Genomic DNA, 11,795 nt, shown 5'->3' with positions numbered 1-11,795 from the left:
GTGTTAATGAGAGAAACCTTTCTTATGTTTTGCAGTGAGAAGGAGCGGGATACACACACTTACACACACACAATGGGAATGATGGAGTGGCTGCGTCCGGGGCGGATGCCAGAAACCGCGGGGGGAAAAGCACAGTTGGAAATAAAGTACTACTGAATGCAGAAGTGTCTGTGCACGGGTCGTGTGTCACAATAATTTTTTCCGAACCTTAAATAAACATACATACAGAGAAAGGCCAATGAACAGACAAAAGCAAACAAAGCAACAACAGAGGTTCAGCAAGTATCACAAAACAAATAAATAAAGTTTTGATACAACACCACAACAGATTTAAAAAGTGTGCAATGTACACAATATACAGAAATCACTGTCTTCAATGATGACATATAGCCCATCTAATACTTAGTTACATGTCCCTTAGCAAGTTACACTTCCTCCAGACTCTTTTGGTAGCCATCAACAAGCTTCTGACATAAATCTGACTGGATATTTGACCACACTTCTTGGAAACAAAGTTAATTTAATGTACAGAATGGGGAATGGGCATTAAGGGGTATAAATATGGATGGAGATTGCAAATAGTTTATTAACTGGTTTTATATAAGTATATTATTATATATGTATTTATTTTTGTGGGTATAAGAAACTTCTTATGGTGTTTTCCCAATAGTATTAAAGCACATGTGGTCTTAGTGTGGTGCTGGTGTTGTTGGGGCAGAGTTGTGTTGGAATCTGTCTGTGGAGGGTGCTGGCCAGAAGTGTTTGTCTTGTCGTCTGTTGGAAAAATAAATATGCTTCACTTTCAAAATCCCTCTTGGAGTTGTGATTTAATCATTCTCCTACCTGGGCCCCTTCACCAAGCTCACACCCAGGAACCACCAAAGCTCAAGCTGCCATGAACTACAAACTGCTGGAACACCAGCGTCACCGTCTCACTGCTCCAAAATCAACGGCTTCAAGCTTTGCTGGAATTTTATAGCTGCCCACATAGACAAGCCAAATCGGTTTAATTTCAATTCAATTGGATTTTATTTATACAGTCCAAATTATCACAACAACAATCGCCTTAAGGCGCTTTATATTGTAAGGTAGACCCTATAATAATACATACAGACAAAAACCCAACAATCATATGACCACCTATGAGCAAGCACTTTGGCACAGGGAGGGGCAGCCATCTGCTGTGACCGGTTGGGGTGAGGGGAGGAAGACAGGACAAAAGACATGCTGTGGAAGTGAGCCAGAGATTAATAACAAGTATGATTCAATGCAGAGAGGTCTATTAACATATAGCAAGTGAGAAAGGTGACTGAAGAAGAAATACTCAATGCATCATGGGAATTCCACAGCAGCCTACACCTATTGAGGGATAACTAAGGGAGGATTCAAGGTCTCCTGATCCAACCTTAACTATGTGCTTTAGCAATCTGGAGGAAGGTTTTATGGTCAAATGAGTCAAAGACTGAGCTTGTTGGACACAATGACAAGAGGCGGATTTGGAGGAGTAGTCTGCTGTCAAGCATGGTGGTGGTAGCATCATGCTCTGCTGTGTTTTGCTGCCAGTGCACAAAGTGGATGGAATATTAAAGGAGGACGACCTCCAAATTCTTCAGCTTCACCTCAAATCAACAGCTAGAGGGTTGAAACTTTGACACAGTTGGTTGTTCCAACAGGACAATGACCCCAAACGCATCAAAACTGGTTTTGAATGCATAAAGCAGTCTAACATTGAGCATCTGGACTGGCCTCCCCAAAGCCCCGACCTCAACCCTTTTAAAAACTTTTGGTCTACACTTCAAAGCTGAATCTGAGCCACGAAACCAACCAATTTAATTGTAGCTAGACTAAGCCTACATTTGAATCATGTTGTTGCATTAATTGTGTTCTTGCTCTCAGGCCATTAAATAGCATCCGAACTACAGCTAAAAGAATAAAAAACTAAAACTGTGTTATGCAAATCTAAACATGAATAGACTGCTTGATTATTATTTCATTCGATTCTCTGTGCCTGAATGTAAGAGTTATGTTTATTAGTTAAGTTTGTTGACTCAAACAAGTTTTCCAACTTCTCTTCCTGGCATTAACAGGCAGAACTTTTTTTTAAAAAAATGTTAGCTCTTTGCCAGTCTTTTTGAGCAAAATTACTCTCAGTCTGCAATATGTGTGTAACCTCTTTATGTTTGAAATGATTTGAATGACAATAATAATAAAAAGAAACAAAGGTCTTCTGCCTGGCATCATACCTCTGTGTTTCTGTAAAATAAAGCACGAGTGGATAGTTTCTCCACTACATCACACATCAGCTCAACAGATTTACAGATGGAAGATTTACTTCCATACGTTCACTCCTTGAGCTGATTCAGGAAACACGCCCATGTAAACTGGTGATAGTCACAGTTTAGTCAGGAGCGAACAGCCTGACTAAACAGCACACTGGCCAACAGAGACGACCATTCAGTGAAAATGACAAATCTACGGATGCAACACCTGGAACTCGCAGAGTGGAATATTTTAACAAATATAACCAGTTAACCTGAAACAGAGGTGTAGGCCAAAAAGTGACTGTCCATTTTTAATCTGCTGTAAATGACTTGTTACTTACAGCTAATATGTGATATATATGGTATGGGGTATGGGGACTGTAACCAATTTTAGATCCCTTTAATGGTTAATTGCATTGCTCAAGTATAAAACAAGCAGAAAAGTTAGATATTCACATTAATTGAGAGTTGTTTGTGCAGACTTAGTGGAAGGCGGTGTGCAGGAATGTGGGAGTGAACCAGAGCAAGGTTGAAAAACAATAGCTCTCACAGGTAGATGCTGCCTCAGATGCATGAAACTAGCTAACAGGTTAGGGAGAGGCAGACCAGTATGTGTGTGTGTGTGTGAGAGAGAGAAGAGATAGTCAGACAGTGGCAGGAGAGGCAGGTTTCCATCCCTAGGTGAAGCTGCACTCGATGGAAGAGGAGAAGAGCACCAAGCGGTTGGGACCAACCTGTGTGCCAATGAGTGGGGCTAAACTGGAAACCACAGCCCTCCCCAATGTTTTGTTTTTTGTTTTGTTTTTTTGACCAAAGAGATAGAAGCACATTCTCTTTTATAAATGTGTGTACCCCGAAGTTGAGGCTATCTTACCTTTCCTGTCAGGACCCTGGCTCCCCCAGTGGATTCTCTCTCTCTCTCTCTCTCCCCCCGTCTATATTGTGAGCAGGATCATCCCTGGGCTGGACTCTTCCTGAGTCTCCACCCAACTCACCTGTGGCTGGTTTCCCACTTGTGGAAGATGAGCAATCACGGCTCCTACTTAAGACATGGATGGACAGCCACTCATCGCTGGAATGTTGAACTACTTTGTTAGTGAAACCCTGGCTCTTTACTTAGTTTCCTTGTGGCTTCTCCCAGTGATCCTTGCCCTCGTTGCGTGCAGGTTGAGGTTTCTCCTCGTCGTCGTATCCTGGAGTTGTTGAACGAGGGAGAGAGTCCCCCTACCCCCATCATATGTGTGTAGTGGTTAAAACTGGACTCACCATTATGACTTCCCATAACACTACTTTCAGTCCCGTAAGTCACTGTTTAAACAGTTGCTATTCACCTGTGTACTGCTCTCTAGTGGCCTAGTTGTATTACATACAGAGTAACATCCCAGTAGGGTTTCTCATGCTGTGTGTGGTGTTTTTCAGTCCCAACTCCATCCACTGAGGAAGATCATGTAACAAGGTTAAAAGCTGAAGAGCTGTCAGACTTCTGTTAATGGACTTTTCATCCACCAATGTAAGTTTATATTAAAACAAAGCAGACATAATTTATTGGTACTTTTCATATTCATATTTCATATTTTTTGTCATTTTAACCACATAAAACACTTAAGCAGACACACATTGGAGGATAAAACAGATCAAATTAAGATAAATAATTTACAGGCGATAAGAACATCTTCCTGCATAGCGTTACTGTGATTTTAAGAGCAGCTGATCTAAAATAAAATGCTTAACTGTCATGTTTTAAATCTGGGACTCTCGGCCATTTGACCTTAGAACTGAAGAAGCTTCTCGGATGAGAGGTGAAACGTCTTCAAGCAACTTTAAGAAGTCCAGACGCTTTTCTTTCCAAGCTCCTTAGACTACGATGACCTGGATGTCTGAGAACCTTCACAGACATGTCATGTTTTTGGTTGCTTTGTTTAGTTCTATTCAGCTGAGAAGGTACAGTAGATTCCCCAGTGATCACTAGTGTAGCGGCCACAGTCCAGCTTCTCCAGCCCCACCAAGGCCATGTGATCAGGGGCCAGACGAGGGACTCCACATTTGATAGCCGGGCGGAGGTAGATTCTGTCAAAGCGGAAGCGAGCAGTTGTAGAAATATTCTGGTTGGTGTTGACAGTGGTGTCCCACGTGTAGCGGCAGTGCTCCTGCTTGCCCAGTCGCTCCCACACATCACAGACAGTTGCAGGCAGGCCCACCTTGGGTACCTAAGACGGGTCCAGAGAAAACAATTACTGTGATTACTTGTTTCAAGTTTACTGGCTGTATCTGAGTGGAAGGAGCAGTGTCTGACCTCTGCATCCCTCAGGTTTGTGTCTCCCCCAAACACAACGGTGACATCATCAGGTGCATGTTTAAACCTCCACTTCACCACATGCAGCTGATTCATACGCTCTTTAGAACATGCCTTAAAGCTCTCAAGGTGGGATGTCATCAGGCAGAGCTTCTGGCCGTCGACGATAACCTGATTTTTGCAAAGGAAAATGTTCCTGAGCATCATGTTCAGCAGAGCTTATGCACACAAAGAAAATATCAGAGATGATTTTGCACACACCTGAGCGACAAGCAGGTTTCTATTCATCTGAGTGGTGCGATAAGGTACTATCTCACTCTCCACAAATTTGACTCGTGATTTTTTCAATAACATCCCTGTGAAGTAACCTTTCTCACCACCTGGTCCACACAAGAGGAAGAGGAAGATGGAGACTTTTAAGCATTGGTTCCCCTTCAAAAAACACCTTTTGTCAAGGCATTCTGATGCACACAAGCCTAAATATCATGTGCAAACTGTATGTGTACGCAGATATTTATAAACTGTAACAATTTGATTTACCACCCACCCCCCTTTGACAGGCAGGTTCTCATGTATACCAATGATCATGGGCTATATTGCACATAATAACTGTTGAAGCACACAATATCACAGTGAATACACTGCTGCTATGATAGTGAGGCATGATGAACTGAAGAAGCCTCTTGGATGAGAGATGAAGGGTCTTCAAAAAACTCAAAGAAGTCCAATCACTTTCTTTCTAAGCTCTTTAGATGACCAAGTCCTGGACACCTGAGAACCTACACAGACTATTTGTTTGACAGAACTCCTTGGATTTACCAGTAATCAGAACAATCGGAAAGTTCCAGGAACTCGGTGGGGATAAAAAAGGGAATTGCAGATTTACAGGAGTTGGAGCTATTTCTAAAATACTGCAGATTCCAAGGTCATCCCTTCAAGTTATTTGAATGCTTCGCCTTGTCTGGAAGTTGGTTTAAAGAATTATTTAAAAAAACATTAAGAAATCAGCAACATTTATCTTTTGAGTATTTTACATTAAATCATAAAACAAAAATAAATAAATAAATACATGAAAAATGTGAAGAGTAAATATTGTGTTATAATTCCTGCTTATGATTAAAATGAACCCTTTCATGCATGAATTATGACAACCTCAAGACAGATTTTTTTCTTAAGTATTTTTATTCATCTTAAGGCATGAAAATCCATCATAGTATCAGTACATACAAATGAATCAGCACCCCCAGGCTAACTATTAGAATCGAAGCAGCAATTTTCAAAAACCAGCTTATTAATCAAACAAAGACCAAGACAGACTTTTCATTGATTTGAAAGCCTGATGCTTAGTCTTGTCCACCCTAGCTAGAAAACTCTGTCTTATTTGTTATCATCTATTGTCCACCTGGGCCTTGCACAGATTTTCTGTCTGATTTCTCAGAGGTTTTTTTTTTATTTAGTGCTCAGCTCAGATAAAATAATTACTGTCGGTGATTTAAACATCCATGTAGATGCAAAACTGCATTTAATCTGTTATTGGACTCAATTGAGTCGACCATGATATACTATTATAGCGATTAGAGCACGCTGTAGGTATTACAAGTACTGCACTGCAGTAGTTTGTATCATATCTATCTAATAGAGTCCAATTTGTGCATGTAAATGGAGAGTCCTTTCACACACAGAGGTTAATTATGGAGTTCCACAGGGTTCAGTGCTAGGACCAATTCTGTTTACATTATGCATGTCTCCCTTAGGTAGTATCATCAGAAGGCACAGCATACATTTTTACTGCTATGCTATGACACCCAACTTTATCTACCCATGAAGTCAGGTAACACACACCAATTGTTTAACCTGCAGGAATGTCTTAAAGACATAAAGACCTGGATGGCCTCTAATTTTCTGCTTCTAAATTCAGGCTTCTCTTCATTGGCTCGGTGTTAAATCCAGAATTGAATTCAAAGTCCTGCTCCTCACATACAAGGACTTGAATAATCAGGCCCCATCTTATCTTAATGACTTTACAGTACCGTATCACCCCATTAGAGCACTTTGCTCTCACACTGCAGACTTACTTGTTGTTCATAGAGTATTTAAAAGTAGAATGGGAGTTTTCAGAGATACACAACATTAAATTTGATCCTTCTGCTATAAATCTTTGGAGTGATACCTCAAAATGTCACTCTGCCAAAATACTATTCAAATTCTATAGCCTTTGCTTCACTCATTGCAAGGCACCTTATAATTTAAGATGGAAGCAGGAAGCTCCTCCCACACATGAACAGTGGCTCGCAGAGCTTATGAGGTTTTTGCATTTGGAAAAGATGAGCTATACACTGGCAGGTTCAACCACCAAATTTCTTTAGTGTGGCAGCCATTTCTAATGTACATAGAAACATTTAAAATAATCACCTTATCATCTCTACAACACTATCGTAGTTAACTGTACACTGAATGTCCTTTATACATTTTATTTTTATATTTGTGTGGGGTTTTTGTTTGTTTGTTTGTTTTCTCTTTCTTTCTGTTATCTTATAGACTATTGTAAATAATGAACAGCAAAGTACTGTATGTTCAAAGTTTTGCAAATAACATGCTGTTGTACCTAAAAAGTAATTTTATTTTAAAAAGAAAGTAGAATGGGAGGGAGAGCCTTCAGTTTTCAGGCCCCTCTTCTGTGGAACCAGCTTCCAGTTTGGATTTGGGAGACAGACACTATCTCTACTTTCAAGATTAGGCTTAAAACTTTCCTTTTTGCTAAAGCATATAATTAGGGCTGGACCAGGTGATCCTGAATCCTCCCTTAGTTATGCTGCAATAGGTGTAGGCTGCTGGGGAATTCCCATGATGCATTGAGTATTTCTTCTTCAGTCACATTTCTCACTCACTATGTGTTAATAGACCTCTCTGCACTGCATCATACTTGTTATTAATCTCTGTCTCTCTTCCACAGCATGTCTTTTGTCCTGTCTTCCTCCCCTCACCCCAACAGGTCTGAGCCTGGTTCGAAACTGAGTGTTTAGAGCCTGAATGATTTGAAACTGGAGAATCCATCATAGTAACAGTACATACAGTATGTGCTGGATGTGAGAAGAAAAAAAAGAAAATCAAAACAGGCGCAGACTATTGAGCTCCTCCAAACTTTATTCCATAGCCTGTGTAATAATCTGGTAGTGTTGGTACAACAGCCAGGTTTTATAAAAACAGTGAAGGAAGAACACAGATGTTATTAATATCGAGTCCCTAACAGCTCTCTTCATGTGTGACACTACGTGAAACCAAAGCAGTTCAACTGCATTCAGCCATTAATCACCATTTGATCATTCATACATGGACTTTTCCTACCTGTATCTGACATACTGTACCTTCAATCATCAGGTAGCTGACTAGCCGCTTCTTCAAGAACTGGGCATAAGGGTCAATGAGCTCCTGCAGGAACACCACATCAGGTTTGTATCTGCATTTACAAAGATTTACTTTTATAATATTAACTCTCACATATATGCAGCCTTTAGCAAAATGTTGCATCTCCAGCAACATTTTCATGCCTAAAAGTGTGAAAAGTGTAACACCTGCTTACAATTTTAAATATTTAACCAGGCCTCTGGCACGCTCTGGACGTTTTTCCCTATGAATCCCGTCCACATTCCAGGTGATCAGGGACAGTTTAAAATCCTCTTTTTCTGAGGGTTTCTGTGTGGCAGCAGGACTGTTGGCTGGACTGGCAGCAGGACTGTCATCAGCCAATTCCATCCTGCAAATTTTTCTCACAGTCAGTCAATGAAAATACAAAGAGTCACAGGTAACCTTCACCACACGTAGGAGAACAAACAGCAGACTTACCAGTCATCTGGAGTAGTATCTTCACCACTCTGTGTTTCAGAGTCACTCTCCATGCCTGCTTCAACAAATTAGTTCAAGGCTCTCTGAAAGAAAAGTGACAGGAAGGTTATGCTTTCTATTCATTTACTATAACTTAAAAAGGGCTTGGCTGCAAATACACCCAGGCAGTTTCTCAGTATGTTTATTTGACTTTTTCTGTCCTTGGTTGCAAACAAATATGGTTCAAAGTATGTTGAAATGTTCCAGCTCCACCCCTTTTATCTATTCCAACCCATTCTGGGTTGCATAATTCCTTCCCCAAGCTTTAATAAACATACGTAGAGAGAAAGGCCAATGAACAGACAAAAGCAAACAAAGCAACTACAGAGGTTCAGTAAGTATCACAATATGTAAATGCAAGCAAGCAAAAAAACAAAAACAAAAAAGTAAAAGGTTTGATACAACACCACCACAGATTTCAAAAGTGTATAATTAAATCAAAGTTATGAGAGCTGAATTTTTCCAAACAGATTGGGCTTTAAAATAACTACATATATGCATTAAAAACATATAAAAATATTAATGAGGAGGGAGGGATGAAAACCTGTCATTGCCAGACCCAGGGTTCATGTGTTTTTTGGGCTTGTCAATATTTCTTGGGTTTATCTTGAGCTGGCAGCCCTCGCTGGTCGCCCTGCCCATGTGTCTGTTTATCAGCTGATTATCATCACGGTCTCCTTCTTAACTATGGGGCTGAGCTTCAGTCAACCCTGGATCGTTGAGTTTACTCAGCAGTACATCCCCGGCTTCATAGTGAAGACTTTGTCTTGCCAGGATTTGGGAACAGAGTGTTTCAGGGGAGCAGGGCCACTGTACGGTTTGGGATTTGGAGTTTCACGATTCACGCCAAGGACACAAGCACTCTGTGGGATTTTAGAGAAATCGCCATGGGAGCCACAGTGTGGGGATTGTCACATTGTTGTTCACCTTTCTTCACTGTAAATAAATTCACTGTCTCTTTTTGGAAAAGTCCTGCTTTGGGTCCTGTTCTGACCACAAAAGTGACAAAACTTTTCTGTCCTTTATAAAAATGGTCAAATATTATTTCCTCCAATGTCGGTAAGAGCAGGTTGATTTTCCTGGCCTGCAGGCTGCTCACCATGTCACAAGTGGACTGACTCTCAACCAAAAAGTAAATAATCCACATCCTATTTTGCCATCATCTGTTCTATTTCAAAGTCAAAGAATGATATTCCTTTTTAACCTGACTTAGAAAATATTCTTTTAATAACATATTTGCAATTGAAAACTTTTGACTTTGACATATAGCCTATCTAATATTTGGTTAAATGTCCCTTAGCAAGTTGCAACTCGGCCAGACTCTTTTGGTAGAGATCAGCTTCTGACATAAATCTGGCTGGATATTTCACCACACTTCTTGGAAACAAAGTTAATTAAATTGTTTGGTTTCGTGGCTCAGATTCAGCTTTTAAGTGTAGACCAAAAGTTTTTAATAGGGTTGAGGTCGGGGCTTTGGGGAGGCCAGTCCAGATGCTCAATGTTAGACTGCTTTATGCATTCAAAACCAGTTTTGATGCGTTTGGGGTCATTGTCCCATTGGAACAACCAACTGCGTCAAAGTTTCAACCAATTAGCTGTTGATTTGAGGTGAAGTTGAAGAATTTGGAGTAGTCCTCCTTTATTATTCCATCCACTTTGTGCACTGGCAGCAAAACACCGCAGAGCACGATGCTACCACCACCATGCTTGACAGCAGACTACTCCTCCAAATCCGCCTCTTGTCATTGTGTCCAACAAGCTCAGTCTTTGATTCATTTGACCATGAAACCTTCCTCCAGATTGCTAAAGCACATAGTTAAGGTTGGATCAGGTGACCATTAATCCTCCCTTTGATTATCCTGCAACAGGTGTAGGCTGCTGGAGAATTCCCATGATGCATTGAGTGTTTCTTCTTCAGTCACCTTTCTCACTCGCTATATGTTAATAGACCTCTCTGCATTGAATCATACTTGTTATTAATCTCTGGGTCACTTCCACAGCATGTTTTTTGTCCTGTCTTCCTCCCCTCACCCCAACCGGTCACGGCAAATGGCTGCCGCTCCCTGAACCTGGTTCTGCTGGATGTTTCTTCCTGTTAAAAGGGAGTTGCCAAAGTGCTTGCTTATAGGTGGTCATATGATTGTTGGGTTTTTTTCTCTGAATGTATTATTGTAGGGTCTACCTTACAATATAAAGTGCCTTAAGGTGATTGTTGTTGTGATTTTCCACTGTATAAATAAAATCCAATTGAATTGAAATTGTAAAGATTTGGCTTGTCTGTGTGAGCAGCTACAAATTCCATCAGAGCTTGAAGCTGTTGACGCTGGTGTTCCAACAGTTTGTAGTTCATGGCAGGTTGAGCTTTGGTGGTTCCTGGGTGTGAGCCTGGTGGACGGGCCCAGGTAGGAGGCATTTTGAAAGTGAAGCACATTTATTTTTCTATCAGACAACAAGACAAACACTTCTGGCCATCACCCTCCACAGACAGATTCCAACACAACTCAGCCCCAACAACACCAGCACCACACTAAGACCACATGTGCTTAAATACTAGGAATACACCTACAAGACAATTCAAAGTGTGTTCGCACAAGTGTGTAGCCACAAAAATAAATACATAAATAATTGTATACATGTATAAAACCCTTTACTAAACTATTTGCAATCTCTATCTATATTTACAAACCCCCTAATGCCCAATCCCCATTCTGTACGTGTGGATATTAATTCCTGGTAGACTAAGCCTACATTTGAATCAAGTTGTTGCATTAATTGTTTGTTTGCTCTCAGGCCATTAAATACCCTCCGAACAACAGCTGAAAGAATAAAAAATAAAAACTGTCTTATGCAACTTTAAACATGAATAGGCTGCTTGATTATAGCTCATTAGTTTCTCTGTGCCTGAATGACAGAGTTCTGTTTATAAGTTTGTTAATTCAAACAAGTTTTTTGACTTCTCTTCCTGGCAACAATTGATGGAACTTTTTACTTTTTTTTAAGCTCTGTTCCAGTCTTACTGATCAAAATGACTTTCAGTCTGTAATATTTGTGTAACCTCTTCATATTGAAATTATTTAAATAATAATAATAATTTTTCAAAAACGAAAGTATTCGGGCTGGTATCGTACCTCTGTGTTTTTGTAAAATAAACCACGAGATGACACTGTCTCCAGTACGCCACAGACCAGCTCAGCAGATTCCCAAATTTACCTTCACACAGCCTGTTCACCCGTCAGCTGATTAACAACTACTGCTGATTTAGGAAACACGCCCACTTAAACTCGTGATAATCACATTAAGGTCGAAGTTCCGGCTCCACCCATTCTATAAAGGTTGTATAACGTTTTTACCCAAACTTT

The 11,795-nt window shown here is 40.4% G+C and overlaps 1 protein-coding gene across 2 annotated transcripts; it reads right to left on the bottom strand.

Annotated features, from left to right (window-relative positions):
* Positions 1-637: 637 nt before the first annotated feature.
* On the bottom strand, positions 638-11,722 carry LOC135933020 (tyrosyl-DNA phosphodiesterase 2-like). Of its 2 annotated transcripts, XM_065470867.1 has the most exons (7): positions 11,565-11,722; positions 8,398-8,480; positions 8,135-8,308; positions 7,920-8,011; positions 4,816-4,934; positions 4,555-4,725; positions 638-4,468 (listed from the first exon to the last, which is right to left on the bottom strand). In XM_065470867.1, the coding sequence occupies exons 2-7, from the start codon at positions 8,448-8,450 to the stop codon at positions 4,187-4,189; spliced, it is 891 nt and encodes a 296-aa protein (XP_065326939.1). In that variant the 5' UTR covers positions 8,451-8,480; positions 11,565-11,722; the 3' UTR covers positions 638-4,186. The 2 variants fall into 2 exon arrangements, with proteins under 2 accessions (XP_065326939.1, XP_065326944.1); XM_065470872.1 differs by lacking the exon at positions 11,565-11,722 and having other exon boundaries at positions 8,398-11,316.
* Between the last annotated feature and the right edge of the window lie 73 nt (positions 11,723-11,795).

This window comes from Pelmatolapia mariae, linkage group LG22, assembly GCF_036321145.2.
Source record: "Pelmatolapia mariae isolate MD_Pm_ZW linkage group LG22, Pm_UMD_F_2, whole genome shotgun sequence".
Lineage (NCBI taxonomy): Eukaryota > Metazoa > Chordata > Actinopteri > Cichliformes > Cichlidae > Pelmatolapia > Pelmatolapia mariae.
This window is presented reverse-complemented; position numbering and strand designations above follow the sequence as displayed.